The 26,548-nt window shown below is 42.9% G+C and overlaps 1 protein-coding gene across 9 annotated transcripts in view; it reads right to left on the bottom strand.

The window, feature by feature from the left end:
* The window catches only part of ACSL1 (acyl-CoA synthetase long chain family member 1), a 72,504-nt gene that overhangs the window by 6,398 nt on the left and 39,558 nt on the right, over window positions 1-26,548 (bottom strand). For 5 of the 9 annotated variants that reach the window (XM_039468075.2, XM_074396702.1, XM_010344390.3 and 2 more), the window contains exons 4-17: window positions 23,360-23,424; window positions 19,816-19,917; window positions 16,407-16,506; window positions 16,006-16,184; window positions 12,853-12,885; window positions 12,671-12,722; window positions 12,083-12,156; window positions 9,357-9,434; window positions 7,241-7,375; window positions 5,288-5,422; window positions 4,569-4,664; window positions 3,187-3,259; window positions 1,520-1,608; window positions 776-892 (exon numbers count right to left, since the gene is read on the bottom strand). In XM_039468075.2, the coding sequence (XP_039324009.1) occupies window positions 776-892; window positions 1,520-1,608; window positions 3,187-3,259; window positions 4,569-4,664; window positions 5,288-5,422; window positions 7,241-7,375; window positions 9,357-9,434; window positions 12,083-12,156; window positions 12,671-12,722; window positions 12,853-12,885; window positions 16,006-16,184; window positions 16,407-16,506; window positions 19,816-19,917; window positions 23,360-23,424 (1,328 nt within the window). Of the gene's footprint in view, window positions 1-775; window positions 893-1,519; window positions 1,609-3,186; window positions 3,260-4,568; window positions 4,665-5,287; window positions 5,423-7,240; window positions 7,376-9,208; window positions 9,287-9,356; window positions 9,435-12,082; window positions 12,157-12,670; window positions 12,723-12,852; window positions 12,886-16,005; window positions 16,185-16,406; window positions 16,507-19,815; window positions 19,918-23,359; window positions 23,425-26,548 lie in introns of all 9 variants that reach the window. The other 4 variants (XM_039468076.2, XM_039468077.2, XM_039468078.2 and 1 more) reach the window with 2 other exon arrangements.

Raw genomic sequence — 26,548 nt, forward strand, 5'->3', positions numbered from 1 at the left:
ATCTGATCTGTGAAACACCTTATTTTTAATGAGATGACAAACCTAAGAAACACATTCATTCCCAAATTCTTGCCCATCCTACATTCCTAGGAGACTACCACAACTTCCCCCATATCTTATTTAACTGAGGGCTCAACATCACGACTCAGTATGGATATTTTAAAAAGCCATTCTCTCTTTGTATTCTAGGTGAGAAGCAACAACCAGAATTTATGTTATGCATCAAAACAGGCCAAGTGTGGTGGCTCATATCTATAATCCCAGCACTTAGGGAGGCTGAGGTGGGTGGATCACCTGAGGTCAGGAGTTCGAGACCAGACTGGCCAATATGATGAAACCCCATCTCTACTAAAAATATAAAAATTAGCCAGGTACGGTTGCGGGCGCCTATAATCCCAGCTGCTCGGGAGGCTGAGGCAGGAGAATCACTTGAACTTGGGAGGTAGAGGTTGCGGTAAGCTAAGATTGCGTCATTGCACTCCAGCCTGGGCAACAAGAGCAAAACTCTGTCTCAAAAACAAAAACAAAAGCATCAAAACAAAACATATTTGCTAAAGTTAAAGTGAAAATCCAACCAAGGATGCTAAGTGTAAACCTGCCCCCTGCAGGAAATGGAACAGTCTCCATCATATCACTCAGCATGGAGGACTCAACAGGGAGGAAGGGAAAGGAAATTCGGGGTGCCACTGCCATGTGGCAGCTGTACAGCAGACAAGATATCTTCTTCCCTACAGTGGAACAAAACTGTTTGTGAGGAGAGGAGGCAGCAACTTACTGGTAACCATTTTCCAATATCCCCTGTGTGTAACCAGCCGTCTTTGTCCAAAGCTTCTGCTGTTTTTGCTGGTTCCTTCAAGTAGCCCTGAAATACATTTGGCCCTTTCACACACACCTAAAGAAAAGAAGATCATCAATGAACAGCATTTACTGGGGTTTCTCCAAAGAAAACCAGTGTGTGTACGTGTGTGTCTGCCCCAACCTTTAGTTAGAAGCCTTAAATTCCAGGATCCAGAGGAAGTTTCCAGAGCTCCGCCGGATCTGTGAGGGATCTCCAGTGCCCCTATGTCCCTTCCTGAATTATCTCAGCTGTGGTCAATTTGTCGGGCTAATGCTTGCCCTAGGTTCTGGCTCAAAGCTGTTGGAAAGCCCCACAGCGGATAAAAATCACTTTTAAGTAACTAGCCTTCCCATCCAGTAGCCAGTAGCTCACTAATAGGTACCCAGGGCAAGTAACAGGCAGGAGCTTCGTCCCAGAACTGAGGCCACTGAGCCTTTCTTTGCAGGCTCTCGAGCCCAAATCCCTGTGAGGCCTGGCAGAGGAAGGCAGGCATCAGTGTCCCTCCTGCCCACTGCCTTAGAACTGAGCATAAATGTACCTTCAGAAGGAAGCCTGGCAGACTCCAAGATCACTCAAGTCAAGCTCGATGGCTGCACTGAGCTGCTGGGAAGTGCCACTGCATTGGCAATGGCCATCGATCACAGGAAACGGCAGCGAGGGAAAATGACAGCTGTCACTCACCTCACCCTCGCCCTTGGCAGCCATGTAATTCATTTCTTCCACATCAACCAGTTTTATCCAATTGCAAGGCATCGGGGCCCCAACATGACCTGTATATTAAATAAGCAAACAGTCATTCTTAAGGGGACTACCGATAACCTCAAGTCAAATTATTTTGAAAGCAAACAGGATTTTTCACATAAGAAAAAAAGACGGGATAAAGTTCCGAGTTCTGCAATTATAGCCACTGCCCTAGTATGATTTAAGAGAGTCTATCTTAGACTAGAGAGGAACATATTTAGTCTCTTCAGGACCTTTCCCAAGTGTGCCTGTCTGAGTTATTTACGAGTGATCTGGGGTCTCTGTGAAGGTTCCTAAGAACACCTGGAAGCAGGCGCTCTCAAACCTTTAGCTGGCTTCTGCCTTCCCATCGCCCACACCCGCTGCTAGTACTCATCTCACCCAGGCTTCCTAGTGTCCCTGTTCTCTGTAAGGAGAGAGAACACAGGCAGCTTTGGCAAACCTCATGCACCACTTGGTTCTGATCAACACGGCCTTTATTTCCTTACGTATGAAGAAGCATGTCTTACAATTTTTACTAAGACGGGACAGTGCTCATTTCCACAGCTAACTCAACTCTCTTGCCAAAGGCTGTTAAGACTGGGTTGTCTTTTCCAAAAGCAGCAACAACAGACATTAGTTATGTTTTAAGAGCATCAAAATAATTATTCCTATGTTTTAATAATTTGAGCTTCTAGAGATCAGTATTCTAAATTCTCTATCTGTTAAGGAAAATGAAGTTAAAAAGTAAACAAATGCCATAAAGAAGATTCACAGACTGTCAATTCCAGAAGTATGCTACTAGACAGTGCTAGGTCTTAGAATCTATGTTACTAGATGGTGCTAAGACTTGTAATACTCCAAATAAGCCAGAGAAGTTTATTTATCACAGTGTAGAATTTACTACTCGGGTGATACAGAAGCAGCACAGAAGTTCTGCAGTCAGGCTGGGGTTGAAATTCTGGCTCCAAAGCATAATGCTGTGTAAATTCTCATATATTATTTATGTGCTACTTAAGCAACCATCTATAATTTCCTCTGAGAAGTACCAGTACTTATCTCACAGGGACACTGTTGGGATTACACTGATATTAGGTACCTCCTAAACACCCATCGTACAGGCTTATCCATGACAGGTGCTCAATTATTTTTGTTTGTCCTCCTCCTTTTTCCTTTTGAGAAAAGACTCTTTGAGAACAAGGACTTGTATTTATTCCTATTGGTAGTCTCAACACCTAGCAGAGCACACAGCACAAATTTAATAACTATTTGTTGTTTAAAATGGCCAGCAAATAACGAGGCCCTACTCAACTACTAGGAAGCTCTGTTGGGCCAGACATTCTCAATCTGGAACACAGGCCCCCTTTCAGATATCACTGGTAGGGTCTAGGCAAGTCTCTGCTGCCACCGGCTTTACGGCCAGATACCCAACACCACCCCTCAGTCGCCAGAGGTGCCTTCCCCACAGTGCCCGGACACAGAGTGTTTGCCCCCAGCCCTAATGATCAGAGACACAGCACTTTTGTTTAAGACGGTAATGAACCAATCAGTGATTAACCCAATTCCAAACACACCAGTAACCCAATATGAATCACAGAATTCCAAAAAGGAGCCTCCCCCAGTCATACCTGCGGTCCAGTCTCCAGGCACGGTCAGACAGCACCCGGCAGTACACTCGGTCTGTCCGTAGCCTTCATAAAACTGGGGCACCAAGAGACGGGACGTTATTAAGGAGAGCACAGTCACACCTTTGTTGGAAGTGCACAATGAAGTCTCACTAACTCCCAAGTCATGACTGACTGTGGTGAAATTTCATTTCAAATGGTCTGTTCAGTAAGTTCATTCAATGGTCCAGTATGCTTTACGACAGCACACACACACCTTCACCCCTCTGCCAACACCAGCCGTCACCCAGGTGCATCTTCTACTTAACTTCCTGTGGCCAAGCAAGGGAGAAGCCCCAAGTGACTGGTCACAACCCAACAACAGTGAACTCGCTTGGTCAATTCACAGGACGTGTACCCCACACACATCCTGTCACCAAATCCTCCTTTCCTCCTTTAGTCCAGGTTCTCGGCATGGTGTGCGGGGAAGCTCATCACCTGTGACCCATTCCACGCCTGCATGCCTGCTTCTCATGGTGTGTCTTGTGTCTGACCCTAGAGAAAATTCAACAAATGGCAGACACACACATTCCCCTGCCTAGGGTAAAAAATATATATATGCTTGCTTCTCCATATATATCTCTATATATCTCTTCCAAACAAAAACAAAACACACGCACAAAGTCGGGGGTGGGAAGGATTGGGGTGATACTGGTCAAAGGACACAAAGTCCCCATCAAGAGGAATGGGTTTAAGAGCTCCATAGTAAGGTGACTACAGCTAACAACAACGTATCTATATGTGGAAACTGCACAGAGGGTAGATTTCAAGTCTTCTCACCACAGACAAAAAAAAGGATGTGAGGTGGCTGGGCGCGGTGGCTCATTCCTGTAATCCCAGCACTTTGGGAGGCTGAGGCAGGTGCATCACGAGGTCAGGAGCTCAAGACCAGCTTAGCCAAGATGGTGAAACCCTGTTTCTACTAAAATTACAAAAAATTAGCTGGGTGTGGTGGCGCACGCCTGTAATCCCAGCTACTCGGGAGGCTGAGGTGGAAAACTGCTTTAACCCAGAAAGTGGAGGTTGCAGTGAGTCAAGACTGTGCCACTGCACTCCAGCCTGGACGACAGGGCAAGACTCCATCTCAAAAGAAAAAAGAAAAAGTATGCGAGGTAAGACATATGTTAATTAGCTTGATTTAGCCATTCCACAATGTTCACATACATCAAAACATCATGTACACTACAACTATAGATACTCTCGTCAATTAAAAAAGAAGACACACACACACACACACACACACACACACACACACACACACACACACAGAGTACAAACGACACTGGTGCAGAAGCAGACTGGGCGTCCTAGTCTGGGAGAATCAGGTGCCATCAAATCCACCTCACCTGACAGCCCAGGGCTGCTCTGAGGAACGTCAGCACAGTAGCAGACACCGGTGCGGCTCCTGTGATCATCAGCCGGACTCTTCCGCCCAGGCTCGACTTGCAAGGCAGGGAGAGTGGGAGAAGGTGAGGGTTACACGTTTGGAAGTCGGCAGCCTCTCAGCCAAAGAGGACTACCTGGGGCCCTGTTCCCTAACCCACAGCCCCGCTGCAGGCCACACGGAGAACTCATGGCGCTCAGAACGGCAACAAAGGGCACAGTTCGTCTCCACCTGTGACTGCCCTGTTCCCTTCCAGTGTGTATGGAAGTCAGTCCCACCTCTGCAGAAGCTATTTCAGGGAATCAGAACAAGACTGGGGATCTGTGGCAACTACCCCAATTCTGGCCTTCTGCGGGGCATGTTATTATTAACCATTATCACTCATGCTTCAAAAATTACCTGAGGCGTCACATACTTGTTCCAGAAAAACGAAACAAAATGAAGAATTAGAAAGGCTACACTACCCTGAATCCTTTCCCCCTAGATGGCTGCAATACTATTTATCTTAGAAACTGAGGCCTATTTAATGGCTTTGCCTTAGTTTCTAAACATGTGCCAGCATGAATACAAACGTCATTTCCTCCCCTACCTTCGTCTCTCTCTCTAACAAAAAAAGCCTCATAGAACTCTTAAAACCTAAGCTGGTTTCCATGAGAACGGCAGCTGTGAGTCACGTGTTACCTGTATTTTGTGGAAGATCAGCTTGTCCCACAGGCTGTTGTTTCTGACGATGCCGCTGCGGAGTTCTGCTTCTTTCCTCTTGGAGGCAAAGTCCAAGAGCCATCGCTTCAGTGTGGTGTTTGCTTGTCCGAAAATCTAATGAGGCAAGACGTGAGAAGGTTTTCACACCTATTAGGATGGCCAGAGACCAAAAGTGTGGAGAAATCGGAACCCTCATATGCCGCTGGGTAACACACAATGGCGCAGCTGCTCTGGAAAACAGCCTGGTCTTCTAACCGTCACGCATGCTAAGCACAGGATCAGCAATTCCACACCTCGGGACGCACCCAGGAGCAGGTGTCCCCAAACTGCGGCCCGCGGGCCGCATGCGGCCCCCTGCCGCACTTCAGGAAGGGGCACCTCTTTCATTGGTGGTCAGTGAGAGGAGCAAAGTATATGGCGGCCCTCCAACGGTCTGAGGGACAGTGTACTGGCCCCCTGTGTAAAAAGTCTGGGGACGCCTGCCCAGAAGCAACGAAAACATACAGCCCCAAATGCCCCTCAAGTAGAAATGCATAGGCCAGGTGTTGTGGCTCACACCTGTAATCCCAGCACTTTGGGAGGCCAAGGTGGGCAGCTCTCCTGAGCTCAGGAGTTTGAGTCCAGTGTGGCCAACATGATGAAACCCTGTCTCTACAAAAAATACAAAAATTAGCAGGGCATGGTGGCGCATGCCTGTGGTCCCAGCTACTCGGGAGGCTGAGGTGGAAGGATGGCTTGAGCCTTAGAAATGGAGGCTGCAGTGAGACATGATCACACCACTGCACTCCAGCCTGGACAATGGAACGAGAGCCTGTCTCAAAAAAAAAAAAAAAAAAAAAAAAAAAAAAAAAAAAAAAAGAGGAGGAATGGATAAAGAAAATGTGCTCTATCCATACAGTGGAATACTATTTTGCCATTAAAAGGAATGAAGTGCTAACACGTGCTACATGGATGCTAGTGAAAGAAGCTAGTCATAAAGAAGCACATAAGGTATGATTCAATCCATAGAAAAGTCCAGAATAGGGAAATACACAGATTTAGAACACAGATGAGTGGATGCTTAAGGATGGAGGGGGTCTGGGGATGACAGCTAAAGATTAGGTAAGGGATTCTCTTGGAGGTGATAAAAATGTTCCAAAATTGATTGTCATGATAGCTGCAGAACTCTGTGACAATACTCAAAACCTCTGAATTATACACTTTAAATCAGCAAATTATTCAGAGTGCGTATTATATGTCAATAGAGTTGTTCTTTTTAAAACTGTTTTTTAAAAAAAATCAAAAATATAAGAAGATTCTGAGAGATGACAGAAGCCCTGCCTTAAAATAAAGAGTATCAATACTGCCCAGTGAAAACTCATTCTGGAGACTGCTCATGCCCACGTGCCTGGCCCTGACTGTGTGGTCCACACGATGATACACACCACAGAGGAGCCAATATTCTCTTGGGCTCTGCTGTGGCTTAGTCACTTCTTTCAGTGTGGCCAAGTAAGTAATGTTTTACGTGTCCATGCAAGGAGCTTTACAATTAAGAAAACCATTTCATAGTCACTATCCTCATGTGATCCCATTAGTAACTTCTGAGACAAACAGTAGGAAAGAAGAGGTAACAGTTCATGTTACTTACACATGAGGAAGCAGAGGCTCAAAGCATTTATTGTAAAAATAAAATGACCTCCCACCTTACACTTGTATTGTGACTATTGTGACTATGATTTACAAAGTGTGTTCATGCGTTTTCTCTTATAATCCTTATCGACAACTCTGAGAGGTAAATGCATTCTAACTTTACAGATGAGTAAACTGAAGTTCTGCAAGATTAAGAGGACTGTCCAGGGTCATACAGATGGCACACAGCACAGCCCAATTCAAACCCAAGCCTCTGCTTCCAAGTCAGTGCTCAGTCCTGGGACTTTGTTGTTTGGAACTTACTCGGTCAAACATCCGGTTCAGCAGTCTCGGAACCACAGGGAATACAGTGGGTTGAAGCACCTTGAGGTCATCCATAAGCAGCCTGATATCTCCTTGGAAAAATCCAATTTTAGCTCCGTGACACAGCATCACACACTACAGGGGTCATGGAAACAACAAACATTTTATCATCACAGCAGGGTTTACACAACATATGGACAATACACAAGACTTTAGCATTTCAGGCCAGTTTCCAGAAATCTTAAATTTCCTAAATATAGATAACTTTTTAAAAACGTGCATTTACTAGTCATTGTACAACATGGAAATGTGGTATTTCTCTTGGTCATCCTGAAAATACAGGAGTTAGTAAAAAAACAGGCTATGTTGTTTTTAGTGATGATCACAGAGATTCTACTCTCTTGGTGTGGTGGTATTTGCTGAATGAATGATGTAGTATTACGTACTCTAAATATTTTTGGTGGCTGGGCACAGTGGTTCATGCCTGTAATCCCAGCACTTTGGGAGGCTGAGGCAGGCAGATCGCTTGAGGTCAGGCGTTCCAGACCAGCCTGGCCATGCTATGGTGAAACCCCATCTCTACTAAAAATACAAAAATTAGCTGGACTTGGTGGCAGGTGGCTGTAGTCCCAGTGACTCGAAAGGCTGAGGCTTCAGATCGCTTGAACCCAGGAGGCAGAGGTTGCAGTGAGCCAAGATCGTGCCACTGTACTCCAGCCTGGGCAACAAGAGGGAGACCCTGTCTCAAATATATATATAGCATTCTAGAAACTTTACTTTTAATTAATTCTCAAAATAAAAACTTAACTACATGCCTACAGTCCAAGTTTATTAAAGCCTCATTTTCTTTTGTTTGAATCTAACTAAAAGTTTCTGAAAGACCACCAAGTATGAAGTTGTGACGCCAGAGTATCTAACACCAGAGTGGCTTGCCATTCAGCTGGAATATACTACGAGATTCTTTTCCTGTCTAGTACAAACCGTATTGGCAAGCCAAATGAACTTAACAGTTTGCCTATTTTAAATTTAAAAAAGATTCAGAAGATGATGCAAGGGAAGTACAAACATTCTCTGACATAAAAACAGAAACCACAAGAAAGGTACACCATGGTTCACTGCTTAACAATTACAGCTCAGACGGCTTTTGTTCAGTGTGGCCTGCCTTCTAGGTACATCTCTAAAACAGTTAGGTACAGCAACTCATTTGAGATTGCTTCATAAACCCAGAAGATCCTGAGGTGTGCAGCAAGTAGAAGGAACAGATGGCAGACAGTATCTAATTGCCTTCGATCCTTTGGGGTGAGCAAATCCGACACGGCAGCAGTCATCCAAATCCCACAGGGCAGCAGTCACCCAAAGCTTTGTCTCCAACACAGCAGTGGGCACACAGCTGGCACTCAGTAACTACTTACTAAATGAATGAATGGCGCCCATTGTTTTTTCCTATACTATAAAATCCAAAATTGTCCAGGAAGGAAAAAAGGTGGTTCTTGGTCAGTTTTAAAATTAGTCACACAGTTGAGTACAGGAAGCCTAGGCAAAGGTCAACTCAAAAGATCATCTTTTTTTTCCAAGGGCACTTAGAGTACTGGTGACAAAATTAGTCTTTTTTCAGGTCAATAATTTAATATATGTAAAAAAAAAAAAAGAAAAAATTAGTCTCATGTCAACTTGTGCATTATGAACAAGCACACTAAAAAACAGAGACTTCTTACAGAATGGAAGCCTCACTGGGCTTTGCAGAACTGAATTAATAATGACAAACTTTAGAGGTGATCTTTCTGGACTCATGTCCATATTAGTATCCTTCAAAAGTCTGAGCTCCTAATTTTAAAATGAATGATTAAATTCAAGTAACCTATTCAAACTCCGAAAAAGAATTTATATTCTCTCAAATAATCACCATTTCTAAAACAGGGCTGAGCAATGAATTCTCTATAGGGATGACAGTCTGTGCATTACACTTACCAGCATGAGCTGTTCATACATGTGTGCAAGTGGTAAAAACGAAATATGTGTGTCACTGGCATTCAAGGGAAGTACTTTCTGTAAAATACAACAACTTAGCAGAACATACACAAACAAGCAAGCAAGGAAAACAAAACTAAATGCCTACCTCTACAACTCTCTCAAACATATGGGCGAGAGGCAAGAAAGATATCAAAATATCATCTGGGCAAGGAATGACTGTATTCTGTAAGCAAAGACACCAGCAAGGCAGAAAAGCATTAAGACTTCCAGTAATTTCCCTTTTATTTCAGAGCACATAGTACCTCAACACTAAGGAGGAACAGCTTTTGCTTATGGTAACTTTTTCTCACCAAATAATAAAATGAAAAGCAAGGGGCATGGTGGCTCATGCCTGTAATCCCAGCACTTTGGAAGGCCGCGGCAAGTGGATCACTTGAGGTCAGGAGTTCAAGAGCAGCCTGGCCAACATGGTGAAACTCCTTCTCTACTAAAAATACAAAAATTAGCCGGATGTGATGGTGCATGCCCGTAATCCCAGCTACTCAGGTCGCTGAGGCAGGAGAATCGCTTGAAACCAGGAAGCGGAGACTGCAGTGGGCCAAGATTGTGCCACTCTCAAATTTAAAAAAATAAGAAAGAAAGAAAGGCAATACTTTAATTATTCAAATAAAGTGGAAGACACTCCTAATAACGAAGTAAATCCACTCTAGGACTTTAATCAAAACAAGGAAAATTTTGCCCAAATTGGAAGGCTAAGGGATTATGTGCTCTAATCAGTACAGCATCCCAATACCCAGCAAGTTCAATTATACCTTAAGAAATATAGAACCCATTTCAACGTAAAATTGTGTATTATGTTGGAAAGGAAAAGGAGGAGAGAAGATAAAAGAGGGTAGATTTCCAAGGTCCTTAGAGTACTTTGAGTTTGATCAACATTTTTACTTAAAGCCCCACTTCAATCCATGAAAAATACCACAATTTATTTAATGCAACCTCAGATCTGGCACCCAGGAATTTGCTCTCCTATAAAATGCTGATCATGATGGGTCCACAGGCAGATTAAATTTGGACATCTGGTTTCCGTCACAATGGGCCTTACTTAGGGCAGGCACAGTGAGGGTTTGTATAGAATATTCATGTTATTAACATAAATAATTCTGGCCAAAACAGGAGGTGTCCAATAGCAGCTGCTGTCACACCAACTAAGAAATGAGGGCACTGTCGTTACCTAGGGGACGACGTACCAAGTTCTGAGCCATGCCCTTTCCCTTCCTAAAGCTGGGTCACCCTTAATAATAATGTGACAATGGATGAAAGCATCAATCCTGAGCAAACACAGCAGCCCCAGAAGCACTGGATGTGGGCTGAGCATGCTATAATCTTAGCTTGATTTTATTCAAGTCCGACAGGCATCCCAATCAGCACTTCTCAGGATGAAACTGTTACATTAATATGAGAAATCAGACTCCATACAATCTATACTTTTCCATTTCCTAATTTAGTATAAAAATATGTTCATTATCATGATTAGACATTTTACAAAGCTGATATTGTAACTGTAATTGATTTGATATTATAATCGACTTTAAACAAAGTTCTGTAACCATTTGCCTCAATGAGCCACCAATGCGTTTTAAGTTTTCTTTGAAGGCCAATTAGGAAATTAAAATTTTACTTTGGTAAAGTATTAAATGTTGAACTCTATTTAGAAAGCATTCACCTTTTAAAAGGGTATTTGGAAAGTGTGAGCCAAGTGAAATAAGTAGTAAGCTCCCTCAAAGATCAGTTTTCTGCAGCCACCAAACATGTCCATTTCCCAAAGCCATTAAGCTCGGGCTCCTGCTATAAAAATTAGAGCTACAGAATATTCCCAAAGAGACTGCAAAAGCCAATTATGTTAAATGTGAAAAGAGTATGAGGAAAAGGCATTATGTTGTTCAATAAGTACCTTGTAACAGGCAAGTTTGGAATAGGCTCTTGGTGTTACGGACTGAATCATGTCCCCACCCCTTCTAAATTCCTATGTTGAAGTCCTAACTCCCAATGTAGATGGGGCCCTGCTGTGACTGTATATGGAAGTGGGCCCTGATCTGATAGGGCTGATGTCCTTATAAGAAGAGGAAGAGACGCCAGGCTCTCTCTCTCCGTGCATGCATGGAAGAAAGGCCATGTGAGGACACAGGAGAAGGCAACCGTCTGCAAGCCAGGAAGAGAGCCGTCACCAGAAGCCAAATTTGCCAGCAGTTGATCTTGAACTTCTAGCCTCCAGAACTGTGACAAAATAAATGTCTGTTGTTTAAGCCACTGAGTCTGTGTTTTTTTGTTTGTTTGTTTGTTTTTTTCTGTTTGTTATGTGGCAACCTGAATAGACTAAGACACTGGACAGTAAACTTTAAAATTATTGGAAATTAGTTGTAGTGCAAGGCTTTAATACTTCTAGTGCAATGGAAGTCATACTGACCACAATAGATAATAATAACTAAAAACCTTTTAACATTTCATTGCCAATTTAAAATAAATTATTTCCCAAATACTGGGACACTGGATAAAAATGCAAGAGAGTCCATCTCTTCTCTGTCCTTTCCTGGACATATTTCCAGGGCAATATCCAAATAAAGTTTCACTATATAAATGTTGCAGTAAACTTCATCTGTGAATTCACCTTAATTGTCACAGGCAAGGGTTGGTGATCAGGTTCAAAGTGATAACCGTGAGAGAAGGTGGACCTGGGCCTACAGTTCTGCCCTTATCGTAGGTCAGATAGTTTCTAAATACCACATGAACTCAACCCATGATGCCACCTTCAGCACTTTCTTTCTCAAGGACTAATGTCAACCAATGAAGAAAGATGACAAGATCCCCAAAAGTTACCTCTGTCATTTTCACAAAAGCTGAACAATCGCTCACTACGTTTCGATGAGTGATCAGTGCTCCTTTGGGATTGCCTGTGGAGCACATATGAAGCAGAACAAGGTGAGAGTAAAGAATGACAGAAATGAATGAGGCCCAGAAACTCCAAATAATTAGGGCCTCAGACACCTTTCCTGTTAGATACATCGTGAAAGCCAAATGTTGAACAACACTAAATTCCTGTGCAACCTGCAATCCTTTCACTGGCTTAGCTTTAAAAACCTTTATTAATATAGGCAAATTTTAAAGGCTATACATAGTAATAAGAGAAGAAAAACCAAAAATTTTCTTCCTGGGAGCCACCAAAATAATCTGTCCTAGGAAGACAGGTGAATCTAATATCACCTTCAATAAATGCTTCAGGAATTATCTGGCACTCTTGGGTTCTGAGAAGATCTCACAGAGCAACATGAAGACAGCACTTGAACTACTTCCTTCTCTTCTGCTCTCGGTCCATCTGCCATTAGCTGGGAAGTCATCCGAAAGAGGTAGGGGAGAGTACAGACCACCGGCTGCCACATGTAGAAGCAATTCTATCTCAACACTTACCTGTAGTCCCACTTGTGAAACAAATTACTGCAAGATCTTCAGGTGCTGGAGGCTAAAGAAGATTAAAAAAAAAAATGCTGGTATAAATCAGAGCAGAAAAGAGAACTATAAGCCACAAAGTCCCGGGGTGAATATTGAAAACCGCAAAGAGGACAGGGCAGGATCTGACACGGTGTGCTTACCTTGGGCTTCTGTCTGTTGGTTCTTCCCAGGTCCTTAATTAGAAGAGAAAAAATATCTTAAATGGAAATGTTTTCCAACTCTAAAGGCTAAGGTCATATCGTGTCAGTTAAAGCTGCCTTTACTGTGGGGTTCACTCACAGTTGGCTCAAAAACAGCATAATTTTCTAATTAAAGAAGCTATAATAGCCTTAATTAACCAAAACCAAAATATTTATTCACCCTGAGAAGCCATTTTCCTGTTACCTTCTCTCTTAAATAAAACTACATAAATGGTATTAGGACTGGCTTTTAAAATAGAATGTATTTAAAAAATAGCAGTCAAAATCTTTTTTTTTTTTTTTTGAGATGGAGTCTCGCTCTGCCCCCACAGGCTGGAGTGCAGTGGCACAATCTCGGCTAACTGCAACCTCTGCCTCCCGGGTCCAAGCGATTCTCCTGCCTCAGCCTCCCAGGTGGCTGGGATTACAGGCATCCACCACCATGCCCAGGTAACTTTTTTTGTACTTTTAGTAGAGATGGAGTTTCACAGTGTTAGCCAAGATGGTCTCTGTCTCTTGACCTTGTGATCCGCCTGCCTCTTCCTCCCAAAGTGCTGGAATTAAAAGTGTGAGCCACCGCTCCCTGCCAGCAGCCAAAGTCTTTACAATGCATTTCTGGTTCCTACTTCCATTTCTTAGTAGGGCCTTCAACAAAACCCTGTTCTTAACCATAACTAGATAATGCAGATACTCCATACGATCCTCAAATCAGAGCACAGCACTACCTCATCACCCAGTTCCACAAAACTGACATCTGCAACCTGGGGAGAAAAATCAATCTCTGCTAGATGGAAATGCTAGCCATTTTGGAGAGGCTCAAATATCTCCCTACATAGAGTTGAAATACAATTTGGGAGTCTCCAACTATAAAATAGGCCACAGAAGAACCTCTAGGACTACTTCCTAAATGGACTTAAAGGTTAAGAATGACAGACTCATTGCCCAGGGCAGCATTTCCCAGAGGCAGGCTTTCAGTCACTACCACTGATGGGGTTCGGTTTACTGCATTAGGGCAGTCTTTACTGCATTAGAGCCACTTTAATATCTATTAATTTTAGTAAATGAACTATTCATATTCTTTTCCTATTAAAATGGAACAGCTTGAGTGAGCATATGGAATGAACGTGCCATTGAACATGTTCAATTCGTATGGAAATTAGATGGGTGTGCTCAGGGCTCAGTGAGTTTCTGCCCAGCATATATTAAGTTTTTAATCTTAATCACATTTTAAATGACATAAGTGACAGACCACTGATTAAGAACAGGAACAAATACATCCAATTAGAAGTCAACTAAAAGCTCAAGCAATGATAATTCTGTACATTTTTTTCAAAATAACCTTTATTAGCTCCAGATTTCTACTCGTCTATTAAAAATCTTACATAACTTCTGAAGATGTCCAATTCTTCAAAAACTGATGTTAAATAAACCATTTACACATAATTTGGCTCTTAATTTATTGGAACAAACATTATCCAAATTAGTGCTCTACTGGCATGAAAGTTTTCACAGTCTTACATCTGTCTTACGGTATCATTTAGGAAAAACACTGCAATTAATAAAAAAAAACTTGTCATTTTTATGTTCTAAGAAAAAAAATCCATAAACAAAAACTGAATTCTAGTTAATGATAAATACACTGAAGTATTTAGGAGTAATAAAATCTGCAACTTACTGAAAATGCATCAAAAAAATAAGATGAATGAAAGGATAGAGTGATAGACTGATATGTGATAAAGCAAATATACTAAAATATCAATTGGTGGTGGGTATACAGCATCTGCTAAGAAATTCTTTCGACTATCTGTATGTTTAAAATTTTCATGATTATTAAAAAATGCAAACATTCCAAATACCAATGATGCTATTTTTGATCCCTTAAAAAATACATTAATATAAAGTCAACCACAAGATCAACCATAATGCTAATTTTTAAGCAGGTAAAACAATGTCTTCTATAAATTAATATTTTAATATAAACTTTATATTATAATCTTCAATCATCTAAATAATTTTTAAATCTTAACATTACTTCTTTATCATACAGCAGTCAAAAAATACCAGAAAAATTCCTGCGCCTGTGAGGAGGGAGGGGAATAAAAGGGAAGGTAGGGGAAAAGAGATTGCATGATAGTAAAAGGAGGTTACAGAAGAGGGGAAACGCTAGGTAACCAGCTAGCTAATACCCCAATTCAACAAGAAAGCACACAGGTCAGCACTTGCGGAATCACGTTCGATGCTACTGAGAGAGAGTCCGGCAGGGCCGCGCACATACACAGAGAGAAAGTTCTGTTAGAACACACGAGCTTCCCCGTGCCTACTAGGTTCCTCAGGAAAGGTTCTACGGATCCTTACTTATAGCCTCCAATTATTTGTAGAAGGAGGAAAATCACACATAAAAATTTTAAATCCTCTCAGAAAAAGATTTCTAACATCTTTAGAAAGAGAATGACTGACTGTGTTTTCCTGTGACTTGCTGTGATATGTATATAAAAAGAGCTTCCTCTGGCCATGTTCCTTGGATGGAACTCTAATCCAAGTCCAGCTGACGGGGACCAATATCTTCAATCATCCGACGTCAGCCCCCAAGCAGAGCATGCCCCACACTCATTCTCCTGGAATTGCTGCTTTTAAAGTTGGTTAGTGTGACTTTTAAAAGATTCAACACGAAAATAAACCAAATCAAACATGTATGTTGGAAAATCACCAGGACTCTCCATGAGCCACCCAGGGAAAAGAATGATGAGGCTGATTTCTATATTCGGCTTGGCAGTAGAGGCAAATCAGTAAGTAGAAGGCATTAAAGCCCAAGGAAGACACAGAAACTGGAAGTTCCACCTGCCTGAAGATGAAATTCCCATTTCCAGCATTTACGGGCACAGCTTGTCAGTGCTCTGGAATAAATACGTGAGTGCTGAAAGCACTTGGGTAAGGTGTGATGTGTTAACACTGGGCATGGATGTAGAATCCTTTTTCCAGTAATGAGACAGAAATTTCTGCTCTTTCATGGGTCACCGATGGGGACTGCATGATGGCACTAGATAGCACTGGACAGACTGTGTGAGCCAACATGGCTCCAGGGAAAGCCCTCAGGGAAGGAGGCAGGGAACTCACCTCCATCGCCTTCATGCTGATGACTTCCACCCCACACTTCTTGCCTCGTTCCACCAGTTCACTGCCATAAGCATCCATGAGAACTATGATTTTAAGGCCTGGTATTAACTTATTTTCTACACCCTCTAGTAAGAGTTTGGCCTTCTCTGGCTTGTCAACAAAAACCAGAGAGAGTTCAGCTGTAAATGAAGAGATACAATGAAGAATAAGCTCTGGGATGTTAAAAGTTTGACTCTGTCATATCTGGCACAAGAATACTTGAAGGACAACATTCTTTGAATAAAAAGGTAGATATACATTTAAATGTAAAATCCTTGTCAAATCAAATGTAAGCAAATGTAAAGTCACTGAATCTAATCAACAACTAGGCCAATAATCCAGGCAAAAAAACCCAGCCGTACCTTTGTTGACTATGTATGTGATGGCTTCAGATCCAAGGGTATCATAAAGTGGAACAATCACCATCGAATAAGCAAAGCATCCTTGTTCAATAATCACCCACTACACAAACAGTAAAGGTCAGGGAGAGAAAACAAAATGTCATCATAGAATCAATAAGGAAAACAATACTCAAGAGAGATTCAAAGTGAAAACCTTTGATGCAGCAAAATTAACATTTGTGTATCTACTACTCCGTGCCAGGTGCTATGAGGGATTCATAATGAGAACAAAACACTTATCCCCTTCTTAAAAAGAAATTAGGATCAGGCATACTAGCTCACACTGGTAATCCCAGCACTTTGGGAGGTCAAGGTGGGGGGAATCAGCTTAGCCCAAGAGTTCAAGACCAGCCTGGGCAACATGGTGAAACTCTGCTTCTACAAAAGTTAGCTGGGCATGGTGGCACACACCTGTAGTCCCAGCTACTTGGCAGGCTGAGGCGGGAGGATTGCTTGAACCAAGGAGGTGAGGTTGCAGTGAGTTGTGATCCCACCACCGTACTCCAGCCTGGGTGACAGAGTGAGAGCCTGTATGTATGTATGTACAAGAGAGGAAGGGAGGGAGGGAAGAAAGGAAAGAGAGAGAGAAACAAAGATACAGAAAAAGGAGTGAGGAAAGAAGGAAAGAAGGGAAGGAAGGAAGGGAAGGAGAGAAGGAGGGAGGGAAGGAGGGAGGGATTAAAATCCGCCTGAAGAATTGAAGCAAATATGTGAAAAGATAATTAGCAGTATCAGTGACTGACTCAGAGATAAGTGAGCCCACCATGGGCCAAGGTGGCTGCAGATGCTACTGGGAGGGTGTAACTGAGATTGCCTTTGGACAGAGAGAGGAAGAGAGAGAGAGAGAGACAGAGACAGAGACAGAGGGAGGCAGCAAGATGCTAAGAGCGGACAGTTGGATCAAAAGCAGGGGCCGGGGGGTGAGAGCGATCTGACTGGCACAGACAGTTCTGGCTGGAGAGCAGGAGCAGCCACTGAGGATTTCTCAGCAGAACAGTGGCTTGGGGCTTGAGGAAGATCCCTCTGGCAGCAGGGCACTGTATGGCCTGGAATAGGGAAGGAGTACCTTATCTAACAGTGAAACTGTTTTGATAAAGTCCCTCTAGAAAAGTGAAGGAAAGAAGTGAGACAAAAACTGGCCACATTGCCACATGGAAGATGCAGTAAGATGTGTCTGAAGGCACTGGCCACTGCCCTACTACTGGACAAAGGTGAAAGATCACTCTTTCACTATCATTCCCTAGGGCCCCCCACTCCCTCCGGCTGCACTTTTCTAATGAAGGCATCTGCAGAACTCCAACACATAGGACACATAAAGGCACAGCTAGGGGAAGGAGGCACAACCTGCTCACATCCAGTTGGCCTGGAATTGGGCTTCTGAGTTTTGGTGTTTTCCCAGAAGGGATTTTCAGCCACCAACATGGAGATCAGGTACAGGCTCCTCGGGTACATGTGACACATAAGGAAAGCGCTTCCTGCTACTCTGCCACATGAAAACGTTCCGCTCCCAGACACAGGTGTGAATGTGGGCATTCCCTTGGCCTCCCCACCCCTATTTCTTCAAGATTCTACTCAGGTGCCACCTCCAGGAAGCCCTCCTTAACTGAGCTTCTATAAGCCTTCTGCTCTGTGTCCACACTTACCACATGACAGAGAAAGCACCAGTGTTTAGGTCTGTATTTCCTTATGTGGTACCTCAGGAAGAGGGACTGAGTCACTGTATTTTGGTACCCCTGCACAGTGTCTGACATATAATAGGTGCTCAGCAAACATTTGTTGAATGAACTCATACATATATGAAGGAACCTACTTCTTGAAGTAAGAGATTCATTTTGCAGTTCTAGAATCATGATAAAATTCCATCAAAACAAACATTTGATGTCATTTGGAATAAAAAATAAAATAAAAAAAAAAAAACTACATTCTACAAGCCCACCCATAGTCCAGCTGTGGAGAGTGCTGTTTTCCCCTTGAAAGGCGACAAAACTCTAAGAAGCCATCCTTATTTATTAAAAAACAAAAACAAAAACAAAAAAAAGCCAGGAGCATAGCAACTGACCCGGCATGTCTTCTGGACACAAGTAGGTATTAAGAATAACTTTGATTTCTTCAATTCAGGTGCCTGCATTTTTCCAAGACAGCTAGACCTACTCATCTGTTGAGTCACACTAAAAGAGCTGCCCACTTAAACTCACTTTCTGCTATGTCTGGCTGTGTCCCCACCCAAATCTCTACTTGAATTGTATCTCCCAGAATTCCCACATGTTGTGGGAGGAACCCAGGGGAAGGTTATCGAATCATGGGGCTGGCCTTTCCTGTGCTATTCTTGTAATAGCGAATAAGTGTCAGGAGATCTGATGAGTTTATCAGGGGTTCCCACTTTTGCTTCTTCCTCGTGCCGCTGCCATATAAGAAGTATCTTTTGCCCCCCATCATTCTGAGGCCTCCCCAGGCATGTGGAAGTGTAAGTTCAATTAAATCTCTTTTTCCTCCCAGACTTGGGTATGTCTTTATCAGCATCATGAAAATGGACTAATACACTTTCACACGCTGGTTTAGAGAAACCGTGCTGGGCCTAGACCACCAATGAGAGACTGCCCAAATGAAGGCTGGTTAGTGGTGAGTACTGCCCCATTGCCCACGGTATTTTAAACTCTGGAAACCAACCAGAGGGAAAGCCTCAGAGCTTTCAGAAAGGAAACAAAGGAGCCTGCAAATTATAACAACTTATGAATGTCATTTTTCTAACCACAGAGGTGACTTTTTTGTTGTTGTTGTTGAGACAAAGTTTTGCTCATGTTGCCCAGGTTGGAGTGCAATGGCATGATCTCAGCTCGCTGCAACCTCTGCCTCCTGGGTTCAAGCGATTCTCCTGCCTCAGCCTCCCAAGTAGCTGAGATTATAGGCACCCATGACCATGCCCAGCTATTTTTTTTTGTGTTTTCAGCAGAGATGGGGTTTCACCATGTTAGCCAGAATGGTTCTGCATTCCTGACCTCAGGTGATCTGTCTACCTCAGCCTCCCAAAGTGCTGGGATTACAGGCGTGAGCCACTGTGTATTGGGCCCCACAGAGATGACTCTTAAAGTAAAATGACTTCTTTGTTAGTTATCTGTTCTAACGATTTTGTCTGGGAATCTGGTTTAAAAAAACTAAAATAATTTCCCTCCAAAAATTAATTTTTTGTTTTCTCTTAAAGGCAATTAAATGGCCCTGGTTCAGGTTTTCATATGTGCAACCTTCTAAGGTATAACACAAAGCTGTATTTTTAGCAGCAATCAGACTGCAAAATCTGGTCTCTAGCAGAAGTTAGGCCCTTATATCTGAGAATTCTCAAAATCACATACAGCAAGTATCTACTGGCTCATACCTCTGGTCTGTTTTGAGCAAAGATGCCAACACACTGATCTGGGGTGGCCTTGAAGCCCTTCTGGAGCAGTGCTGAGCCTATGCACTCCGACAATTCTGCAACCTAAAATGGAGAGGAAAAGTCAGAAACAGCATCGGGCCCCAACTCCAGAAACAAAGCTGACAGATGACAGACTCGTATCTCAGCCAGCGAGCAATGCTGCGTACAGAAGGGGAGATGGAACATGCAGATATTCCTTCACTGATATAAGATTTTTTTTTTTTTGTAAAACACAAGGTTTTATTCACAAGAAATCAGAATTAAGAGAAGGGTTCCTTCTGCAAAGCAAATTAATCTTATCCCAACGGCTACAGGTCATAGATAATTATATGCTAGGGCTTCCTAGACATTTTTTTAGTTTTATAAAATTATAAAATTAACAGAGACATGAGTTTTTTTTTTTTAATTTATAAAGCAGCCAAAACTTGTTTATTTGGTACAAACACAGAAACAGCAACTTTTTTGAGAGACCTATAAAAAAATAAGAGCAAGCTCTTATTATTTAGCTCTACAGTTCCATTCTTGAGAATGTATTCTTAGGAAACAATTCAATCTCAGAAGGTTTTTAAAAGCCTACATATAGGCCTGTCACAGTGGCTCATGCCTATAATCCCAGCACTTTAGGAGGCCAAGGCAGGCAGATCACTTGAGGGAGTTCAAGACTAGCCTGGCCAACATGGTAAAACTCCATCTCAACTAAAAATATAAAAATTAGCTAGGCATGGTGGTGAGCACCTGTAATCTCGGCTACTTGGGAAGCTGAAGCGGGAGAATCACTTGAACCTGGGAGGCAGAGTATGCAGTGTACTGAGATCATACCACTGCACTCCAGACTGGGTGAAAAAAAAAAAAAAGCCTATATACAAACATATGCAAATATTTCAAAATTATTGCATCATAAATCTCTAGGGTAAAAAACCTAATCATCCAGTGGCTGGATGATTAAGTAAATGACGGTAAATTACTAAGAAAATACTACATAGTAAATATTATAATTATGAAAACTGCACCAAACTTAGGACAATAGTACAGTGATAAGCAACACATATAAATATAAGAATGCATATTATAATAACTAAGTAAAAATTGGTAGGTTTGCAATATTTGGCACAGTTATCCTATCCTCTCCCCATCCCTACCCCAAATAAATTAAAATTTTAAAGAAATCTTAAACTTTGCAGTTTTTTTTTTTTTTTTTTTTTTTTTTTCTTAAACAAGAGTCTCGCTCTGTTGCCAAGGCTGGGGTGGAGTGCAGTGTGTAGTGGTATGATCTCGACCCACTGCAATCTCTGCCTCCGGGGTTCAAGCATTCTCCTGCCTCTGCCTTCCGAGTAGTTGGGATTACAGGCACCTGCCACCATGCCCAGATAATTTTTGTATTTTTTAGTAAAGACAGGGTTTCCCCATGTTGGCCAGGCTGGTCTTGAACTCCCGACCTCAAGTAATCTACCTGCCTTGGCCTCCCAAAGTGCTGAGATTATAGGCATGAGTCACCATGCCCCACCTGGAGTTATTTTCTTTATTCTCTGTTGGCAAATTCTAAGAACACTCTAAAAACACACCCAAATCCATAGGAAATAAGGCCACACCTGCCCCTGGCCTGAAATCCTATTGGTTCTGGGCCTTGGCACCATCCTGGCCCTGCCTATGGGGATCAGACTGATTCTGGTAAGGTGACAATAGGATGACACAAACAGGCTCATTACCCTCCCCTCCACAGATGAGTTCAAAAGTCTTGGTTGCATTTAAGGAATCGGAACCTGAGAAATGCCAGCAATTGGATGCTATATAGCTGGTAAATATTATTGAATAATATATGCACATTTATATTTCTAGAAAGACAGTTCATACATCCTAAAAAAAAAAAAAAGAAAAACCCTTTAAGGCATTCCTCATCACTAAAAGGTCATATTCATTGGATGACTGAAAAAAAAAAAATTTGAATGTGCAAATCCAAGTTGGCTTCAGTTTTGTATCTTCACCCACTTCCAAATGAAGCATGCAAGTCATAGATTCACACCTTCAGAAACCGCTGTGATTTTCAATCTGCCTTGAAAATGCCAATCTGCAATGGATGGTTCTCTTTCCAGCCAATAAACAACGAAAGTAACCCAGGAGGCACAGAGGTTCCATGAGGCCTCAGGACCATCATGTAATGCTATATGTTCAACACACACAAGCTGTTCTTACACTTGTGAAAAATGAGGGATCCTGGAAACTACGTTTGTGAAGGAAACTACTATTTGGCTCTGGTAGGACAGAATAAAAACGGGAAATCCTTCCAGTCATGTGAGCTACTGATCCTAGCTCCTTCTACAGCGGAGGCGTGAGAATTCACAGATGAACACCTCTCAAGCAAAGCCTTCTGCATCCGGTCGACCCCAGAGGATGGCTGGGGAGAACTCATGCACTTTGGTCTGAGAAGAACCAGCAAGCACTACTGCAGGGGTGTGGATCTGCGTCTGCAGAGAACAATCCCTTCCACAATGTACCCCAAACACAACAGCTCCTGAACCGCCCCCTTCACACAGAACCCAGATGGAGGAAGTGCATTTGTAATTCATGAATCCTCAGGATTACCTGCTCCTAGAGCAGGAGACGGGGAGCCAGCGGCAGCAGCCTTTATTGGACAGCTGTGTGGAAGCAGCAGGCAGCAAAACAGAGCTGGCACGTCTGGGGCGCTTGCCTGTCCCACGGTGCGACGTGGACTGGGGAAGAGCCGTGGCATCTACATTCATTGTAATCATGATAAAAATAAAAATAAACAGCAACGTTTTCCTGCACTGCTACTGCCAGTCATGAATCGCTGCTTCAACAGTTGTTGCCATCGATGGGTGGGGACTAGAGACTGACAAGGGACGCTACACTCAGATCCCAGCTTCCTTTGTGCTCCTACAGTAACACAAGTGTCTTCCCCAACATCTGTGCTCCTCCCTACGGCTGTCTTGGGGGTAAGTGTCACATGGGTGGTGAGATGGCCAAAGACAGCTTTGAAGGTCAGCAGGACATACTAGGAGAGCCCACATAAGAGGCTACAAGCCTTGCTTCTGGTCCTGGTTCTGCCACTAACCAGCTCTGACTTTGGGTGAGTCACCTCTCTTCCTGGGACAGGCTCTCTCCTCATCTGTAAAATGAGAACATGTTTCCATGTTCTGGCTTCTGAGTTTTTCCAGTACTCCTTAGGTGGAGAGGAATAATCCTATCCCGCCAGGGGAACTGGGAGAGGAGCAGTTTCTAGAATTTTATTTTAAAAATTATACTCAACTTCACAATGTATCCACATCAGCTTTGAAATGCAGTGCTTTGAACTACTAGTTAAATTCCATAACTCATTCTCCGTAAACCTTTGTGTCAGGTTTCTCCTTGGACGCCCCATGCTTACGGCAATGCTCTGAGCTGGTCCAGCACATACGCTTTGTAGAAACCTCCTGGCTCCGAGCACTCACATACAGAAGCATCCCTGCTAGCAAGAGTAGCCCACAGAGCCTGTTTCATACAAACTCACCTGCTTGTATGAAAGCCATTCATAGGGTTGGTCTGGTTTCCGAGAGCCTAAACAGGGGCCGTTATCTAAAAAAGAGAAGGAACAATGGATGGGCAGAACATAAATTTTCCTAGATTTTAATTTGTATCCCAACCCTGTTCTACTAAATATCAGGTAGACTCGACTTTAGTTCTCGGATAAGAAAGGGTGACTTCAGATTGGAAATGTTTTCTCCCTCGGTTTTGGTCTGATTTTTTATTTGCTTGTATATTTCTGTTCTGTTTAAGTAGGGCAGGAGACGGGGACAGAGGGGCAAAAGGCAAAATCCACCTCTTAAGGACACTTAATTTGTGAATTCCTCTTTAACACCCTACTGGTTTAGACTAGGAGTCAGCAGACGGGTGGTAGAGATCCTGCTGTGGTGGAAATGAGATACCTTTTCAGAAGAGGCATTCATCAACACTTTGCAAGAAGTCTGAGCATTCTAACTCAGAATATGGAAAGGAAAATATAATTCTTTATGCGTCCAAATTCTGATGACCAAAGGTATCAAGAATTACCTGAAATCCTAGTTATGTGGGTGAAGTCATGATTGCAGAAAAACAAAACCAAAGAAAAGATGTAAAATGAGGGGACGTGATGGGGGAATTTGTGAAGCAAAAGTCAGGAAATATCAGGATGTGTCCAGATTCCCATACAGGTTTCAAAGAAGCAAAAGGGGACCAAAACGCATCTGGCTTTGGCATGTTAAGTTTGAGTATTCGGGAGGGGGCTCTGATTTGATGTGAGGACCTAAGGAAGGAGGACGGAAGGCAGGGCTGGCCCCATCACACAGATCAGGCCCCAGAGAACAGCAGTGTGCCACACACTCAGATTCAGGAGTCAGCCACGTGGCTGGGGAGGACACGACCCAGACACCCTGATTTCTACGGCATCCCTTTTTGTTTTCATCAAACAGTCCTGATGAAAACAAAAATAATAATTCTCGGACCCTCTCCAACTTACAGAGACTGTAAAAAAACAGGGCCGTACAAGATGAGTCCAATCAGGTATTGTTTCCAGATCGGGAAAAAATCGCATTAGCCATATGAAATGATGCAATTTTATTTCTCAAAAACAGAGATGGGCACACTACAGCCAAGGGCCAAATCAGGCCCACCGCCTGTTTCTGTGAACACAGTGATAGTGGCACACAGCCACACTCATTCATTTTTGTTCTCTGTGACGCTGCAGTTGAATAGTTGCAACCAAGACCATATGGTACCAAAGCCCAAATCATTTACTATCAGGCTTTTTACAGAAAATGTACGCCAACTCCAGCTCTAGAACCATGGTCATTAAACCTCAGGCTGACCGGGGGAGCTTAATACTATACCTAGGTTCTATGATGCCCAGGCTTCAGCATTATTTACTCAATTGGACAGTGATGGGGCCTAGGCCTCAGTATTTTTTAGAAGCTCCCTGATGGCACAAAACAGCAGCTAGAGATGAAAGTCACTGAGAAGCAGAGAGCTCCATCTTTATAAATGGCTTCCTCAGTGCAGTTTCAAAGTACTAGGTTTAAAAACTCTGGGCGGGCTTCTTCTATCATTCAACAAACTTCTGCCCATTATCCAAATGCTGGGTTTTGCTCTTTTGTAGAAGTTTAACTCTACAGTAGCCTAAGAAATAAAAGCTTAGAATAAAATGCTCCTCTGGGAAAAAAAAAAAAAAAAAGCAAACCGAGACCTGCACAGCAGCTCCCTTTAGTGAGTCTAGATCAAGAAGACTGGACTTACTCTCCTTCACCTTCTCTGACACACCCATAGAAGGACTTTCATTTTCCAGGGACAGCAAGTGACCAAAGAAAAGTTATGTGACTTGTCTTCAGATCAGAAGAGAGTCAAAAGCATAATGTAAGTCACCATGCTCCTAAAGGAACGTATATACATTTACATGTATGTGGCAGGTCCTCAAATAACGGCATATCATGCATATCAGATGTTATTTCCCCCATATCTGGTGGTTTTTCTTGGGAACTCTGGGTCCGTCCCACATCCCAAAGCTGTGCCTGTGAGGTGAACTGGTGCATCCCCATGGTCCTAGTGAGTGTGGGTGAGTGGGAGAGTATGAGCGGGTGTGGGTATGAGTCGCCCTATGATGAGAGGGTGTCTCGGCCGGGGCAGTTCCCACCTGACACCCTGGGCTGCCCAGATGGTCTCCAGTCACCCATGACCCTGAACCGGAATAAACAGGTAAATACTTATCTTACTTGTTTTTATTAATTGTTCCCAAATGTATGTATCGCTCACATTTATTTCAATGTTTAATATAAGAAGTGTGATCTTTAGAAGTTTGGTGATGTTTTCCTGACTAGAGATATGCTGTGGGAATTTAACTCTTGTTCAAATCAATTAGCCTATGGGAAAATTGGTTTTATTATACTTGTTTTCAAGTTGCAGTTTCCAAGAACCTATCAAAGACATTAACTGAGGACTTACCGTATACCTGCTCTGTGATGTTGAAAAAGAACACACACACACACACACACACACACACACACACACACACACTTTTTCAGGTGCCATGCGTTAGGCTGATCCACCTGATGGATATTCACTATCACAGACAAACCCTGACCTTGACACCAACTTTGAAAATGTTTACAAATTAAATAATACACAAGTAAGCTTGCTTTTCCTTTGTAACAAGGCTTAATGCACCTGCTATGGGAACACTGGGACAAACACGTTGCGCCGAGACATCCAATGTTACTAGTGTCAAGTAAAAAACAACAGGCACTTCTTGAGTGCATATTACACGCAACATATCATGAGGGATAGAGCCAGGAATACTACATGGTTCCTGACCATAAAGAGACTACAATCTAACTAGCAGCGACCCAAATTAAAGATAAACATCAGATGATTTAAATAACGAAGCATGGATTCCAAGACCATTTTCAGAGACGAACCTGGTATAAGCAAAAACGAAGTGACTAAAATAGAAAGAGGGTTGGGAAAACCAGAGGGTACTCCTCCCTTCATTGAGGATGCATTAGCGGGGTCCCCACTGTGTGCCAGCCACTGTCAGTGCTGTGAAAAGAGATAACTGACAGCCAGCCTGTTCTCAAGGCGCTCAGGCTAGGGGGTAGGGGCAGACTGCCAGGTCAACACCTCCATGCCATCAGGGGTTATGCAGAAAGAATATAACGTGCTGGGAGGGAAAAGG

Source organism: Saimiri boliviensis, chromosome 3, assembly GCF_048565385.1.
Source record: "Saimiri boliviensis isolate mSaiBol1 chromosome 3, mSaiBol1.pri, whole genome shotgun sequence".
Lineage (NCBI taxonomy): Eukaryota > Metazoa > Chordata > Mammalia > Primates > Cebidae > Saimiri > Saimiri boliviensis.